This window comes from Coregonus lavaretus (assembly GCF_964263955.1).
Source record: "Coregonus lavaretus genome assembly, chromosome: 1".
Classification (NCBI taxonomy): Eukaryota; Metazoa; Chordata; class Actinopteri; order Salmoniformes; family Salmonidae; genus Coregonus; species Coregonus lavaretus.
The window spans coordinates 54,820,961-54,839,431 of record NC_139988.1 but is presented as its reverse complement, the minus strand read 5'-3'; the positions used below and the strand labels follow the sequence as shown (position 1 = coordinate 54,839,431).

General features: G+C 41.2%; 1 protein-coding gene across 2 annotated transcripts in view; it reads right to left on the bottom strand.

Moving 5' to 3' along the window:
• adgra1b (adhesion G protein-coupled receptor A1b) overlaps positions 1-18,471 on the bottom strand; it is a 282,388-nt gene that overhangs the window by 247,955 nt on the left and 15,962 nt on the right. Inside the window, exon 1 of one of the 2 annotated variants that reach the window (XM_084152986.1) lies at positions 9,530-10,314. The exons of the other annotated variant lie outside the window; for it this stretch is intronic. Within the exon in view, the coding sequence (XP_084009112.1) occupies positions 9,530-9,747 (218 nt within the window). The 5' untranslated portion in view covers positions 9,748-10,314. Of the gene's footprint in view, positions 1-9,529; positions 10,315-18,471 lie in introns of those variants that run through there. 2 annotated transcript variants of the gene reach the window in all.

Genomic DNA, 18,471 nt, shown 5'->3' with positions numbered 1-18,471 from the left:
TGGGGGGCATGGAACATTTTAAATAATCAATTCCATTTACCAAGACAAAATCACATAGTATCTCGATGGTTGAGCAACATGTGGTTTGGAATTGTTTGCAATTTGAGAGGGTGACACACACACACATAGAGGGAGAGGGCAGACTGAGTAAGTGGTGCTGCATGTGTGCTGAGGCCCCATGCAGTGCAGAGCCTAGAAGGGGGTTAATGTGTTTCCTACTGTTAGTGCTTAGCGAATAACCACAATTGTATATATTTTTTGGTTATTAAACAACTAATTGACCGAAGTCTTTTAAATTACTTGAATTACATTTACTTTGGGTTTTTTGTGAGCCCAACGCGCCGTTTCTCTAGAGAGAAATCAAATCGTTCACGACTCACGACAGAAATCAAGTGAAGAACTATGTAGGAAGCTGGGCAGAAGGGAGTGGTAGTTTTCATTAAGCAAATATTCAAATAAAATTTTATTTGCACATGCTTCGTAAACAACAGGTGTAGACTAACAGTGAAATGCTTACTTACGGGCCCTTCCCAACAATGCAGAGAGAACAAAAAAGAGCAATAGTAGAAAAAATACAAATAATAATAACACAAGGAATAAATAGAAAAATAATAACACGAGGAATAAATACACAATGAGTAACAATAACTTGGCTATATACACGGGGTACCAGTACTGAGCCGATGTGCAGGGGTAAGAGGTAATTGAGGTAGATAAGTACATATAGGTAGGGATAAAGTGTCTAGGCAACAGGATAGATAATAAACAGTAGCAGCAGCTTATGTGATGAGTCAAGAGTTAGTGCAAAAGGGGTCAATGCGGATATTCCAGGTAGCTATTGGTTAACTATTTAGCAATCTTATAGCTTGGGGGTAGAAGCTGTTCAGGGTCCTGTTGGGTCCAGACTTAATGCAAAACAAGCCCAATGCGTTTCTATGGGCTTATTTTGGACTGCCCTTGTCGCCTGCCTTCCCGCCTTTTCTTAGGGCGAAGACATGAGCATCTCGTCATTATACAGATCTCTGGACGGATACACTTTTACGCCTGCTACATTAAGTTACTAGATACACACAGACCGCATGAGAGAGGAATGTACACACTACGACAAGAGGGACAGAGACAGTTTGTGACAGTATGTCTTATCTACTTTGAAGAACTTGTCAAATTATTTCGCCGGACAGCTCTACAGCATACTTAGGCAGGCTAGCTAAATAGGATGACTAAAGACAGTACAGTATGGGGAGCGCATAGATAATGTTAGATGGTGTGGCTGGCTTGCTGACTGCTACTGCCTGAGCAGAGATTAGATTATGACTTAAAGGAATGAAAAACAATAAAGTAATTCAAATAAAAACTAAGTAATATACACAACTGCAATATTTGATAATTTCATATTTTTCTATTGATATCTGTAGGGCTGGGCGGTATACCGTATTTTACAATATACCGGTATTGATGCACGGACCGGTTTGGGTTTTTACTTTACCTTCTACAACGGTATTTGAATGTTTGGTTTGTTAAATGTGCTACGCCATGTGTAACGTCCATTTTTATAGTTTACTTCGCTACTAGTCATCGGTCTCTGCTCTCTCGCTCTCCATGCTGCTTTCCACACAGACCTAGCCCCACCCCCTGTCACTCAAGGAACGCATTTGTTGTTCCTCGACCACAAGACACTTGCGTTCAATCTGCAAGGTCAATGCAGCACATGCAACAATGTTGATGATAACAATGCCGTTTTCACTTTGCGTTCTATAATTACACAATTAGTTTGTGTTTCTTCCATCTACCTCCCGAGTGGGCGCACAATTGGCCCAGGGTAGGGGAGGGAATGGCAGGCAGGGATGTAGCTCAGTTGGTAGAGCATGGCGTTTGCAATGCCAGGGTTGTGGGTTCGATTCCCACAGTATGAAAAATAAAAAAAGTATGTATGCACTCACTAACTGTAAGTCGCTCTGGATAAGAGCGTCTGCTAAATGACTAAAATGTAAAAATCTGCAAACAGCTAGTTTGTCTTTTCTTAGCAAGTTGGGCCTAAATCTTGTTAGTTGCTAATCGCTAGTTAGCTGGCTGGCTAGCTAGCTGGCTGGCTAGCTAGCTAGCTAATAAATGTACTGAGTCAGAGCAAAAATAATTAGCCTCTACAGCCTGATAATACCAGTGATGGTGTAGACCTAAATCAGCATTTAGTTTGTGCAACAGTATCTTCTAAATCAAAGGAATACATGAAGCATGAATATGTTAGCTACATGAAGTAGCTAAGAGAAAACATTAAATGTAGCCAAAGATTGTAGGGTCTCCTAAGAAACACTTATCAACACTTTGGTTCCTACCCTGTCACAATAACTCCTCCCTGGCATTTTCATTCGTTGTCATGTCAAACAACACTGTATTCAAAGTGCCCACTATTATATTCTAACTATAAAATACAGTTAATAATAATAATAATCATTCCATTTCCATGATTCCAACAGTTTACCCAAGTGTTTTGTTCTAAATCACAAGTCAAATCGTAATTGCAACATCTGGTTAAAGATAAGGTCTAGATTGTATGCACATATCGTGCAGCCCCACGTGGCAGTGTGGAAATGATCTCAAATGAGTGCAGGAAATGCAGAAATTGATCAAAATTATTTTGTGTTGAAGTGGAGTTGCATAAAACAATCAGAATGGAGAAAGAACCATTGAAATCACTTAGAATGTATGTGTTGCCAACCTAGGGTCACGCACAACTCAAAACAAATGTAGAACTTGTATTATTCAAAAACATAAAACACCGTCAAATACTGTCCAATTGTTATAAATACAGTGATATGATATTTGGCCATATCGCCCAGCCCTAGCCAATGTGGACCTGACAGAGACAATAGAATATGTTCAACGTTTTGGCGATTGAATGTTCACTATTTTTGCCTTTTGATTTTCCATTAAAAAGCTCTAAAATCATTGTAATGTTTTTTTTTTTTTTTTTTTTTTTAAATCAAAACCGAAAACAGTGATAATTCTTTACAATCTAACCGAAACTGAACCGACCTCAAAATCACTACCACCTGTGATCACACCCTGCAACAGAAGCAGCACACTGCAGGCTTTTAATCGCTGTGTTTTACGACGTCTCAAAAAAATTGGGGAAAACAAAACATGCTTCCAAAGGTTTGGCTGCCTGCACGATAGCAGACTTATGAAAGTTTAAATAACCTTGGTATTTACTCAATGGTGAAGGGAGGAGGTAAGGATAACAGACCAGAGAGTATCCTTGGCACACATTGTATTTTTCTTCCTTAATATTTTTAGACAGTCCACATTCGCACTGCGTTTGGACACATTCTTGGGTTTTCGAGGGCATTGTGTGATTTGCAAGCTTTTCGCTCCCCCAATGGTCACTAACTCTGGTGCTGTGAGTCATTATCATCTCATAAAGAAAAACTGATCAGGGTGTCCTTTGAAACCACAACATAGATTATAATACAGCATTTGACACCCAATAATAATAAGTGGGCTAACAAGTATTTTCCAGAGAAAGCTAGCTGCTTGACATGATTCATTATTGGGCACTGTGAAATGTAACTTCTTGGACAGCCAAACAATTACACTATAGACCAACAACAACAACAAACCACTTCAAGCTGCTTAACAATAACATGCGGTCTAAATCCATCTCTCACAACAAAACATCATAGCCACAGGTAGTAGAGATCCCTCAGTTTGTGGCCTTGCTATTGTGGGTCAATGTCAAGTGTGATAAAGGTATAGGGCCTAAGGCTTTGGAAGGGTTATCATACAGGGTAATGGATAAGCCTGACTTCTGAGTCCCTGGACTCCTATGGATCCTATAGTAGCATCTGGGGACATGATAGTTTTCTCAGAAAAATAGGGATGAAGAACCATTTCCCCTGGGCTTGGGAGATTATTACTGGAAAGGGCACTCATCTAAAGATGAACTTGTCACTTTTCAAACCTTCACTAAGGGCACTGGGGGAAAAGTGTTGGGAGAGGGAGCAAGAAAGAGACCATGATATGCATTGCAGCTAGTAGCTTCAGCTGCATTCCCGTGACAGTATAGAGGGTCTATTTGGCCATGTCTCTTTAGATGAAAGGTGTGCATGTAGCGTATTAAACTGCTGCCTTTTACGGACCGAGAGGCATTCGTTCTCTGCTACATCCCTGCTAGCGGGGTCGTCTGTGTGATAATGCACAGAGAATATAGAGGGGCTACTCGTGCATGTCTATGAAATATTCATGATAAACCACTCAGAACAGAGAAGAGCGGAGCAGCCGCCAACACCACCTGAGGAATGACAGAGCTAGGCAAGCAAGGAAATAGATTTCTAGATAGCACGCAAAAACACTCAGAGGACAGAGAGGCCGTCTTTCATAAGCAAGGGCACCGGTGTCCATATTATACCTTGTTCCTTCAAGGTTCTGGCTTATCTGACGCATACTGGTCAATATCCAGCCACAAGCCAGTCCAACATATAGGTAAACAATCCCTGACATTATGAGTGGGGAAAATAGCATGTCATACAATGTAATAGCCCCTCCAAGTCTGATTTTTATAACGTGAAAAAGCCAAAAATTGAGGTTCATACTGACCTCACATTGCCGGTCTAACACAGGTGAACAATCATAGTCATCATAATGAGTGGGGAAGACATATGCAAAAACACTTCCTATAGTGTCCCACTGTTGTGGGCTTGCCTTCCCTGCAACCCCATCTATGAATGCTCTACATTACAATGTAGAACATTACAATTACCAGAATAATGTGAAGGATGTCCTTGACATGGCCTTGTGATCACTGCCATCCAGACTACCACTCCTGTCTCCAGTGTGATCGTTGCCCACAAAGTCTACTGTAGGCCTATGCCAGACACCTCCAAATATGGCCCTACCCCAAACCAATGCACTCATTTTATTTTCCACAAACTTCACCTTGGGAGAGACTGGAGCCTTTGGGGGTTTTGAGGAGCTTTTTGTGGTTCTTCCGTAGAGGACGTCCAAATCCGAAAGTAGATAATCGTTGGCAACTGAAACAAACTGTAAATCCTATATGCATGCTTATACAACAATGTTATTTTAACTGAGTCTGACAAGGTACAAAATCTGACAGGACAGTTGCACTGCAAATTTCTGAGAAGTAGACATACAAAGTCCAAACTTCTTTGCTGTCAGCTATGCAAATGCAGAGCACACATCTTGTCACATACAATATCCAAAAGTAGAAAGATATTTTTTGCAGGGTAGGTTTGCATTACAACTGTGACTGAGCAACAACCGCCTGCAAACAATGTTTGTGTTTCTCTGTCACGTTCTCTCTATCGCTCCTTCCATCTCATTAACCCAAACATCTCTTTTCACAACACTTCCTGTCTCCCTCTGAGTTCTGTGTCACTCTTTCCGAGTCTCTTTCCCTGTCACTTCCTCTATCCTTCTAAATGTTTCTCTCTCATTTTCTCCCTCTCTCCATATGCCCCCTGGCTTCTCTCTCACTTCTCTCCCCTCTGTCTCTCTTCTCTTTTAGGCCAGTGCCATGTTCAATAGCCAGTGCTTTGCTTAAGACAGGTGTCAGCTACAATCCCTGCTACTGTTCTCCACAGAGACACAGCGCCGCTCTCTCCTTCTCTCCTACTTGCCACTGAAACGATTACACCAGATAGGTCTCAAGGTCAACAGAGCTGTCAGGCTCCTCTCCAATGCTGGAGCAACTTCTCCTATGTTTTGGATAGGGAAACAGGCAGATGTGTTAATAGAGGGTTTCTGCTTCTATAGAGTGTACAGCTGCTAGGAATTATGGACATCACACACATTTCCTTTTCAATCTGTTATGTTAGGAGTTGTTTGTAACTTCATAGGAATATGTAATAAATAGAGACCAGAGATGCACATAGAAAGAATGCAATGAAGTGAAAATGAAAGTAAAGACGTATGGACAGTGCTGCCATTTCATTACAAGCACTACACACATATTTATTTGTGAATAGAATTCATCCACTCTGGAAAGAAATACTGAAAGTGCCATAATGAAGAAGGCTACTAATACAGAACTCATTATCTGGAGAGCTGAAGTGAATAAAAGGGACAATGAAGGAGGCCAAAGGGAAGCATTAGGAGAGATCTACTAGTTGACACGATGTGCATAGCCTACTTTCTTCTCATATCTGTTTATTTTCACAGCATGTCTAAATAAAATGGAGATGTGGGAGGCCACTTCGGCCGGACAAAGGTCACGTTTCCTAATGCAGGAAAACCGCTTCCCGGCCAACCAAGGGGCCTGCTGGAGGATATTGGCTTGTTGACCCGGGGAAAGACAGGTAGCATTACATTTATCAGCTTAAATGTAATTATTTTAAATATTTTGTATTTGTATTCTTAAAAAGATTGGACTATTTTAATTCTAAACTGTTGTTACAATGAAGGATACGCCTAATTTCCTGCCAAGAGGCATTGATTTATTGGACAAAAGGAAGATGCTTGTGCTATTTCAGGGGGACAATTAATTTAGCCCAAACATGACCAGGAACCCAAGATTGTCAGTGAAGAACAAAGCCGTATGTCCATGATGAACACTTCCTCAAATCAAAATGTTATATCGCATTCAGGCACAACTGCAACAACAATTTAAGCAAGTGAAGACAAGATTAGCCTTGGTGCATAAGTAACCATGCATCTTAGAGCAGTGGAATTACTCTGTTTACATTAAATATGGCCAAAGCTACTCAGAATGTAATGCAATATCCATAGTGCTATTACTTTTACTCATCAACATTCATATTTCAACAACCTTCCGCCAGAGTGTTTGGAATAGATAAGCTCCCTTACATTTCTTATTTGCTTTTCTCCCCTCAAAGAAATACCTTTCCATACAGTTCCCATGAATAAAACAGTATATAAAGCTAGTAGGCCTAGTCAATTTCCACACCTGCAGGTTGAATGTGCTTGGTAAGCTCTCCACTCTCAGAACTGTAAAGTGCTTTCTCTTATTTCATCTGACAGGCCGTGTATGGTGAATAAGATTCTTCTTGCTGGTTCCTTTTTAATCAGTTCAGTCTCTTTGATCAACCTTTCATACATTACAAATGGTGCACCACCGGATATTGGAGAGGAACATGCTGAAAATAGCCATTTTTGTAGAGAGCTGGTCAGTCAAAAGGAGGTAAAGGAAAGTGCACACAATCTGTAAGTTCTTCAGTGACCAACATTTACAGAGGATAGGCAGAAGGGAAAATACAATGATTTATCATTGCATACATTGTATGTACAACTGGCCTGCTGAGTGCTAACTTGCCATTTTTGTCCCAGATATCTAACATTAATGGATGCTGTGATATTGCAGTTTCCTCTCATATCTGTCTATTTTCAAAGCATGTCTAAAGTGCAGTAACTGCAGTCGACTGTGGTATTTTGGATGCAGTAATTGCAGAATAACTGCAATGTACTGCAGTTGAACTGTAGTTATTATGCACTCTAACTGTAGTTACATTGCAAAATTACTACAGTAAATGTCTTTATTTTGGAAGCAGAATTTGCAGCATACTGCAGTTACAGTGCCTTCAGAAATAATTCAGACCCCTTGACTTTTTCCACATTTTCTAGGTTACAGCCTTATTATTTTTCCCCTCATCAATCTACACACAATACCCCATAATGACAAAGCAAAAACAGGTTTGTATAATTTTTGCAAATTTATAAAAAATAAACTGAAATATCAAATTTACATAGGAGTAATCCTTCTACCCCCACTTTACTACCACTGTCTTTTGTCTAAACTAACACCTGACTTATTTCACCTGCTAGCACTGACTTGTTTAAAGAAATGTACTTATTGTGATCGAGATGTAGATGTCCCTGATTGCACTGACTTTGCTCACAGCTGCTTGTTTGAAGAAGTGTACTTACTGTGATCAAGATGTGGTTGTCCCACTGGCTATCCTATATTGAATGCACCAATTTGTAAGTCGCTCTGGATAAGAGCGTCTGCTAAATGACTTAAATGTAAATGTATTCAGACCCTTTACGCAGTACTTTGTTGAAGCACCTTTGTCAGCGATTACAGCCTCGAGTCTTCTTGGGTATGACGCTACAAGCTTGGCACACCTGTATTTGGGGAGTTTCTCCCATTCTTCTCTGCAGATACTCTCAAGCTCTGTCAGGTTGGATGGGGAGCGTTGCTGCACAGCTATTTTCAGGTCTCTCCAGAGATGTTTGATCGGGTTCAAGTCTGGGCTCTGGCTGGGCCACTCAAGGACATTCAGAGACTTGTCCCGAAGCCACTCCTGCATTGTCTTGGCTGTGTGCTTAGGGTTGTTGTCCTGTTGGAAGGTGAACCTTCGCCCCAGTCTGAGGTCCTGAGCGCTCTGGAGCAGATTTTCATCAAGGATCTCTCTGTACTTTCTCCCAGTTCCTGCCGCTGAAAAACATCCCCATAGCATGATGCTGCCAGCACCATGCTTCACCGTAGGGATGGTGCCAGGTATCCTCCCGACATGACGCTTGGCATTCAGGCCAAAGAGTTCAATCTTGGTTTCATCAGACCAGAGAATCTTGTTTCTCATGGTCTGAGAGTCTTTAGGTGCCTTTTGGCAAACTCCAAGCGGGCTGTCATGTGCGTTTTACTGAGGAGTGGCTTCAGTCTAGCCACTCTACCATAAAGGCCTAATTGGTGGAGTGCTATAGAGATGGTTGTCCTTCTGGACGGTTCTCCCATCTCCACAGAGGAACTCTAGAGCTCTGTCAGAGGGACCATTGGGTTCTTGGTCACCTCCCTGACCAAGGCCCTTCTTCCCGATTGCTCAGTTTGGCCGGGCGGCCAGCTCTAGGAAGAGTCTTGGTGGTTCCAAACTTCTTCCATTTAAGAATGATGGAGGCCACTGTGTTCTTGGGGACCTTCAATGCTGCAGAAATGTTTTGGTACCCTTCCCCAGATGTGTGCCTCGACACAATCCTGTCTCGGAGCTCTACGGACAATTCCTTCGATCTCATGGCTTGGTTTTTGCTCTGACATGCACTGTCAACTGTGGGACCTTATATAGACATGTGTGTGCCTTTCCAAATCATGTCCAATCAATTGAATTTACCAAAGGTGGACTCCAATCAAGTTGTAAAAACATCTCAAAGATGATCAATGGAAACAGGATGCACCTGAGCTCAATTTCAAGTCTCATAGCAAAGGGTCTGAATACTTACATAAATAAGGTATTTCTGGTTTTTATTTTGTATACATTTGCAAAAATTTCTAAAAACCTGGTTTTGCTTTGTCATTATGGGGTAATGTGTAGATTGCTGACGAAATTGTTTTATTTAATCCATTTTAGAATATGGGCTGTACTTAACAATATGTGGAAAAAGTCAAGGGGCCTGAATACTTTCCGAAGGCACCCTAACTGCAGTAATACTGCAGTGTACAGCACTCTGACTGCAATCTTTTTTCGTAAGGGTTGGCCTGGTGAATGATTGATCTATATGTGGTATACAACGTTTTAACAACCTTTGTTCAACTACTGTCTCATTAATTGTTTAATGTCATACTCACAGGGAAACTGTTTTGTTGGGTAAGAAACTGGGTTGTAGAGTGTCCAGTAATTCTACATCATCACACACCACTTTCACCCGGACCTTTCGTCTGCTCAATTCCTTGGACCACTCAGAGGAGCAACGACAGCTGTCAATGAAGAGGTCCGGGCAGTTTCTGTTCGTCAGGCATGTCCTCCACAACCCGACAACAACGCAAAGTAAGCTCAGCAGTTTCATCGTGAACTGAGCCTTTAATTGAATTGTTCTCAAGTTATCTCTTCCCAGTCTGTAAAGCAAGTGGAGACCATTTCACGTAGGCTTCTTCTTGGTGGATGGTTAGCTACCGACCAAGTTCCTTGCACTTTTCACAGTTGTTAATGTATTTAAAGTCTGCGCGTGACTACTGACAACACCTGTTGTGTCTTCGTACTGTACAGGTTACCTGTAAGTAAAAGATAAATAAATCATGCATAACGAAAGTGTTTGTTTTGTAAAGTATTGTTTCACTACGCAGTGCCAATTCGATCATTTGTTTCACATTTACACAGAAACGTGTCACTTTGGAGGCTACCAAAACGTTCCTAGATAAAGGTTTGCAAGTTTGTTACCGGTATCCTAAAAGTTTGATGCATGGGAATGCAGTAGCGTATTACGCTGTCTTCGACGTCCACCAGAACAAGATGTTCTTTCAATAATATGTCGATTGTCACTTTTGTCATTGTACTCCTACTAAATTATCCATTGTCATAACTCCGTTATCAACAGGTTGCCACAGATATTCCCATCCACGTCTCGCGTCTTCAACCATAGGACTTGTTGCGAACTATTCAGCGCATGGAAACTAAAGTCCCTCCCCTCGAAGCCCAGGGGCGTAATTTTGTATTTGTATTGCATGTGTAAACCTCAAATCAATACATGCATATAAATGTGACAATACACAAGTTGACTTTAACCTGTTCTAAAACAAAAACATTTCATTGTATTTAATTATAATTTTCAGGACCACAGTGAGCATAAGAGTATGACAACCATATAAATATAATTACTAGACCTAGAATTACTAGTAATTCTATTTGTATGATGTCAACCTACGTCAAGTCTTTATCACGTGGTTCTGAAACGGAATGGAACAGGGGCTCAGCCTCAGATACATCTGACATCAGATGACCACTAGGTAAACGGTCATTGAAGGACACCTGGGCCCCTTATAGCCTAAAAAAAATATATACATTTGTTCCGGGCTCCTGAATTCAAACTCAATGCCATGCTGAGAGAGATGTCAGATAATTGCTTACTTATTGAGGACATAATGCATCAGCCCTGTCTCACCTTAGCAACTAAGAAAAGGCATCTTCTGCCTTGATAATACATTTAACCTCTTGGCAACCAAATAAAAATACCCCAGTCTCAGGGACAGTATAATCTATGACTGAATAAATATTGTGCTTCAGAGAAAGCTACAGCAGTAGCACGTTCATTATTGAATACCTCCCATCAAGTTGATAGGCAACAATAAGCTAACAATGGACTACTGACAAACACCCGAATCGACAATGCATAGGTCATGTTTTGTATACACTCATTGGAGATGAGTAATGTGGGAGCATATAGGCTACAATAGACCTCTTCACCAATAAGATCAGAACATAAAGGAAATAGATAAATTCATGGCATGACTTTACACTAAAAAAGTAAATATAAGATATGACTTGGTGGCTCTCACAAAATAAAAGGGGCCTTGAGGGGAGAAAAATGGGCCAGCGTGTTAGAAATGCCAGGGCCGATGTCTGGTTCCAGTCCGCCCTTGCAGCAGGTCGACATTTTTAGGGAGAGTAAGTTGTTCAGTACTGTAGCCTACAGACAATGAAATTTCCCATGCATGCCTGTAGTCAGAGCATAGCCCTGGGAGACGCAGAAGCCTAGACAGCTGGTTGGCCTCCTGAGGCTGGGCGAGGTGCTTCCCCTGTGTTTGCACTGTGCTCCACACCAAATTCCTCTCTCATTAGCCGCATTGTCTCTGACACAGCTAGACTGGGAGCACAAAGGAGGATTTTAAAACGCTCCCTGACCCTTCTGAGCAGCCCATGTTTCTCATTCGTCTCCCTGACAGGCAGTATACAGCAGTACACAGTCACAGAGCAGAACAGATTCCCTCTCCCTCCCTGTTTTCACAGAGGGAAACTAAAGCCATATGCATGCCTTATTTTCTCCCATATTGTGCTGCCGGCCCTTTCACTGCCACTCACACTTGTTTGCACAGATGTATATTTACCTTGCTCGTGAAAGTAAGGAAGCAAATCTCCCCGCCAGCTGACCTTTGGGACGCTCATAGGAAAATAACCAAGTTGAGCTGACATCATCATTTGACATGATAAATCTTTAATGGAGCGCAGACAGAAACATTTATTTGGATGCAGGCCATCGGTGTTCACTGGGCTACTTGCATGGCCTTAATGGAAAACAGAGCCCTCGCAGCCTCGCTGTTCTGTAAATATTTTCTTTATGGCAGAGAAGAAGATTTTCACATCGACAACCCGTGATGTGATATCTAAACAGAAAGGACAACAAGCACATTGTAAACATATCTAAACAGTTTATGAGAGAGTCAACATAATGCACTGTATGTTGAAAAGTTCTGATAATAATTCTATAATCATAATTTGTATTCATATAGCACTATGTTGTTATAGCTTATGTGATTTAAGTATCATTAGGATCAGCCAAACATACAGCATATTGGAAATTGTTTACATGCCTTGTAATGGATTGTATTCCAGGTGCAACTTATAGCATTCTGTACATAACCCGTTACTGCATTAAATAGAGAACAAAGAGAGAAAGACTCATTAGTGCAAAATGGAGCAAGGAACTCAATGATATTGAAACAACGCAAACAGTTTGTTTCTAAGTCAGTGTTGGGCTGTTTTCTCAGTCACTTTTCTGTCAGCCCTAACTTGTGTTAGTGTTCACAGCTCTCCATTATTCCCTCATGACAGAGATTAATGAAGCATGGCTGCAAGGCAATCACAGTCTTCACTAAATATTTACATGCACCGCTTCAAAAGGCCAAAGCGCTAGCTACCACACCAGGATGACAGCAGCTTCATTGTTACTTCATGACTAAGTTGTATTTCCTTTGTATTCTCTAAGCATTTTCCCCATTGAGTGAGTGGATTTCACTATAGAGATTAACGTCAGTGCTGACTGCCCCCACTCAGCAATAACATAGGGTAGGCCTACATTCAGGCCTACGTTCAGGCCTACGTTCAGGCTAATCATCAAATCTTTAATCACGTTACATTTCAAACAATGTCAATAGAATGCTGACTGTGCATCCATTTCAAATGAGGTCATGACTGGTTGATCCAATCTAAATCCCGATAGGAAGTCTGCTTCCTCTGAGGATAAGGTTGCCATGTGGTCTCCATTTGATATGTATGGTCCAGACATATGTGTACAGTACAGTATAAGGATTTCGAATTATACTGCATTTCTGGTTATGGACATAGACAGTATCTTAGGGAATGCAATGATCAAATAAGGGGGGGCACAAGGCACCTGTGACGAATACACTATATAGAAAAGTATGTGGACAACCCTTCAAATTAGTGGATTCGGCTATTTCAGCCAGACAGGTGTATAAAATCGAGCACACAGCCATGCAATCTCCATTGACAAACATTGGAAGTAGAATGGCCTTACTGACGAGCTCAGCGACTTTGAACATGGCACCGTCATAGGATGCCACCTTTCCAACAAGTCAGTTCGTCAAATTTCTGCCCTACTAGAGCTTCCCTTGTCAACTGTAAGTGTTGTTATTGTGAAGTGGAAACGTCTAGGAGCAACAACGGCTCACCCGCGAAGTGGTAGGCCACACAAGCTCACAGAACGGGACCGCTGAAGTGCGTAGCGCATTAAAATTGTCTGTCCTCGGTTGCAACACTCAATACGGACTGGAACGAACTGCAAAAATCTTTGAAGCTGGAGACACTTATCTCCCTCACTATCTTTAAGCATCAGTTGTCAGAGCAGCTTACCGATCACTGCACCTGTACATGGCCCATCTGTAATTAGCCCACCCAACTACCACATCCCCATATTGTTATTTACATTGTTATTTATTTTGCTCATTTGCACCCCAGTATCTCTATTTGCACATCATCTTCTGCACATCTATCACTCCAGTGTTAATACTAAATTATAATTGTAATAATTTTGCACTATGGCCTATTTATTGCCTTACCTCCATAACTTACTACATTTGCACACACTGTATATAGATTTTCTATTGTGTTATTGACTGTAAGTTTTGTTTATTCCATATGTAACTCTGTGTTGTTGTTGTTTTTTTCCACACTGCTTTGCTTTATCTTGGCCAGGTCGCAGTTGGAAATGAGAACTTGTTCTCAACTGGCTTACCTGGTTAAATAAAGGTGAAATAAAAATTCATAAATACAGAGTTTCAAACTGCCTCTGGAAGCAACGTCAGTACAAGAACTGTTCACCGGGAGCTTCATGAAATGGGTTTCCATGGACGAGCAGTCGCACACAAGCCTAAGATCACCATACGCAATGCCAAGCGTCAGCTGGAGTTGTGTAAAGCTCGCCAATATTGGACTCTAGAGCAGTGGAAACGCATTCTCTGGAGTGATGAATCACGCTTCATTATCTGGCAGTCCGACGTACGAATCTGGGTTTGGCAGATGCCAGGAGAACGCTACCTGCCGATTGCATAGAGACAACTGTAAAGTTTGGTGGAGGAGGAATAATAGTCTGGGGCTTTTTTTCATGGTTCGGGCTAGGCCCCTTAGTTCCAGTCTTAACGCTACAGCATACAAATACATTCTAGACGATTCTGTGCTTCCAACTTTGTGGCAACAGTTTGGGGAAGGCCCTTTCTGTTTTATGACAATGCCCCCGTGTGCACAAAGCAAGATCCATACAGAAATGGTTTGTGGAGATCGGTGTGGAAGAACTTGACTGGCCAGAGCCCTGATCTCAACCCCATCGAACACCTTTGGGATGAATTGGAACGCCGACTGTGAGCCAGGCCTAATCGCCCAACATCAGTGCCTGACCTCACTAACGCTCTTGTGGCTGAATTGAAGCAAGTCCCCGCAGCAATGTTCCAACATCTAGTGGAAAGCCTTCCCAGAAGAGTGGAGGCTGTTGTAGCAGCAAAGGGGGACCAACTACATATTAATGCCCATGATTTTGGAATGAGATGTTCAACGAGCAGGTGTCCACATACTTTTGGTCATGTAGTGTATGTTTGCAACACAAATTTGACGGGCACACAAATGTGAGTGGACAGGCCTCAGCTATAAAGCACTGAATGCTCAAAGTCACTGCCACTTAGCAAAATATCACAGATATGATAAGGCTATATGGAGAGTAACACGAAGTGAACTACTGATGATGTGAGGATTTTAATCATTCACATGTTGAGTAAAATCAATCTGTCTAATCTGCATAATGTAGGACTAGAAGACATCAACGTATAACCTCATCCAGGGTCACATCATGCATATTACTGAATGTTCATCCAAAAAAGATCCAGACAGTACCTATAAGGCCATGGGTAGAAGACCTTAGGTCTGTAGTCTTCAAGACTAGTCCTGGACTAAAAAGCACATTGTGCAGGACTACGCATAATCTGTGTCTGGGATACTGGGTAAATAAACAAAATCCCATGGTGCCAAGAGGAAACAGAGGAGGAAACCAGAGTAGCTTTCAAACTTTCAGCATGTCAAGTGATCTGGCCTTTGTGAGCTGGCCTGTTGATGTACACACCATGTACCCACAGTGTTCCAGTGGCAGGGCGGAACCAGCTGATCCACTGACCAACCCTGACCACCAGCCACCAGATCACTGCTTAACTACTTCACTGAGGGTTTGGCCCGGGCATAATGTTCAAAAGAGAGACCATAGGAAACCCAAATTACTTATTTTGAGGCCATTTTATGACGTTCAATATGCTATATTGGTTGTTTTACCATTGGTTGTTTGCTGCAGGATAGGCCAGGCACTTGTTTGGCAAATCTATTTCATGAGGGTATATGATCGTTGCATAACACGCATTTTTATGAGGAAACGATCAGTTTGATTATTAGGTGTCACTGTGTTTTTTAAATCTGTATACTGTAGGAGTTTGATACAGAATCACACAATGTACTGCTATACACTAGTGCCCTATGAACAGCATGCCCTATGATGAAGGCTTTGCTGTCCGTCAGTCATTCATTCAATCTGTTGCCTAGTATAGCTACTACTCATTAGCCTGAAGACATGATAGACCTTCAGTTTCTGTATTGTCTGTATTTGTGCAGAATATGCTTGCAATTATTTTTCGATATCCATGAGAAAAGGGTATATCATTTCCTAATCATTCTCACCCACAAGACTAATGATTGCATCTTCATTATAATAATTTGGGGGGTGCTTATATTTGTCTTGTTACACACAAGTGTGTAATGGAAATGTGTTTCTTGCATATCCCAACTCACCCTGAGACACTCGCAGGGAATGGGGTCACGGCCAGGGTCACCACCCACTGGGCACACCATGTCATTTCAACGTGGATAATTGGGTAATATTTGGTTGAGATGTTGATCAGTGAGATTATAACCTACTCAAAAACAGCAAAAAGTTAGTTGAATTTCCAACGTCTTATCACTATGATTTCAACCATCTAAAAGCACAACCAAATTCCAATGGAAGAACAATGTCTAATTTTTGTCACCCAAATGTCTATCACTGCACTTTCAACCATTGAGTTCAAATGGGAATACAATGTCATATATTTTGTTCATTTATGCAACAGATTAATGTGTTAACACTGTGCTTCATCTAATAACAGAACCAAATTACTTGGATTGCAGTTGAGATTACATTAAAAGTATATGATGCAAGTGATTAATAACTTTCAAGATTCTGCGCAGATTATTACAGCAATTGTGAAGATCTCCACAGACCTGCGACGACCTATGTTGAACATGCATGCTTTATATGATTACATAAGAAGAAATGTATAGTTACAGTAACCTCAAAATGTGGCCATGGATGTGTTACTCATTTTAAGGTAGTTTGTAAGATAGCCTTAACTTTAGGCTATTTACTGTATTACAAAAGTAATATTGAATTGTGTTTGGTTGACAACGCAACCAAATATCAACATTTAAAGGAGATGTATCTACTGCTTGAATAGTGCCATATGAGCCACTGGCTTAATCCCATTCTTTAACCTTTATTTTTGGTCGAGTTGGAGACGTGAATCCAACATATCATTTGTTAACTTGTCGACAAGTTAATTGGCTATTTATTGTATTGAAAAAGTAATATTGAATTGTGTTTGGTTGTCAACGCAACCAAATATCAACATTTGAAGGAGATGTATCTTCTGCTTGGATAGTTCCATCTGTGCCACTGACTTAGTCTGGCTTTAATTCCAGTTAGTCTAAACATGTATAATTTATATGTTGGATTCACCTCAACCAAAAATCTAATTTAAAGAATAGGACTAAATCCAACATATTAATTATTAATTTGTAGACAAACTGGAATTAAAGCCAGACTAAATCAGTGTTACATAATTATGGAACTATCCAAACAGAAGATACATCTCCTTCAAATGTTCATATGGTTGCGTTGACAACCAAACACAATTCAATATCGCTAAATATCATTACATTTGAAATCAACCAAACCCTAGGCCTATTGTATTGTCTATTTCTAGTTTAATTATGTGTTGAATTGAATCAATAGCTTTTGATGACTTTGAAAATGCTATATAGGCCTAAATAGCATCATTGATGAGGTATGAGTGATGAAGTTGACTGTAAGTCGCTTTGGATAAAAGCGTCTGCTAAATGGCATATTATTATTATTATTATAAAGTATGATCACATTTCCTTTGCTCTGTTAAACCTACCCTTTGGAATGACTTCAATAGCTACAGTGATTCTATTTAGTTTTTAAGTGAAGCTCTCGCAGCAATCATTCTCACAATAGCACATCGGTAATAGTCAGTGATAAACATCATAGCTAAGCAGAGCTGGGCTTGGTTAAAACCCTGGATGAGAGACCAAAGGGTAGCTGTAACTAGATCAATTCTCCAGTAGGAGGTGCTGCACTGATAACTATTTTCAAATCCAATGTAGATTCCACATCACAGTACGTTGACAAATTACATTGCAACGTTGATTCAACCAGTTTATGCCCAGTGGGCATTGTACAACACCCCTGGCGCAATTAGGGTTAAGGGCCTTGCTCAAGGACACAGTGATAGATTTTTCACCTGGTCGGCTCTGGTATTCGAAGAAGCAACCTTTTGGTTACTGGCCCAACGCTCTAACCACGAGGATACCTGCCGCCCCTCAAACCCCAATATCAACCACTCTCTGGTGATTCAATAATGTCATAATATATTTTTACTATTTTTACATTAGCACTGACTGCAAACTACTGTCGTGGTTTAATGTAAATAGCCTTTTCTGTGTTTCTTCAACATCAGCAATAATTCTGATGATAATAAAAACTATTTCAGCTCAGAATTACTCTTGGCTGATGTTGTCTCTGTCTGTTGTGTGTTGTTTGATATAGTGTAGCAGCAACAGGACTCACAGGAGACAGGGAATCCATATCCCAGCTCTGTCAGTGGTGCAGCGGTGAACTTGCCCTCATAAGTATTCTGGTCCCCAGCAGTAATCCGGCTTGCGTGAGCAGGGACCCAATGAGGAGATGAAGTCCCATGGGAAACGGGAACATTTCTTCGGAGGGGGGGTGGATAGAGAGTGTTTCTCTGCTGTCCTTTACTTGTCCTCTGTCTGAGTTATCACAGAGGGCTGTCTTCCCCAGTCTCCCTTTCTCCCAGTCTAAGCAAGGCTCCATAGGGCTGGGAAAGGGCAACACATACACAGTATCTAAAAAAAAATGAGGCCCCAGCCCCAGACAGACAGACAG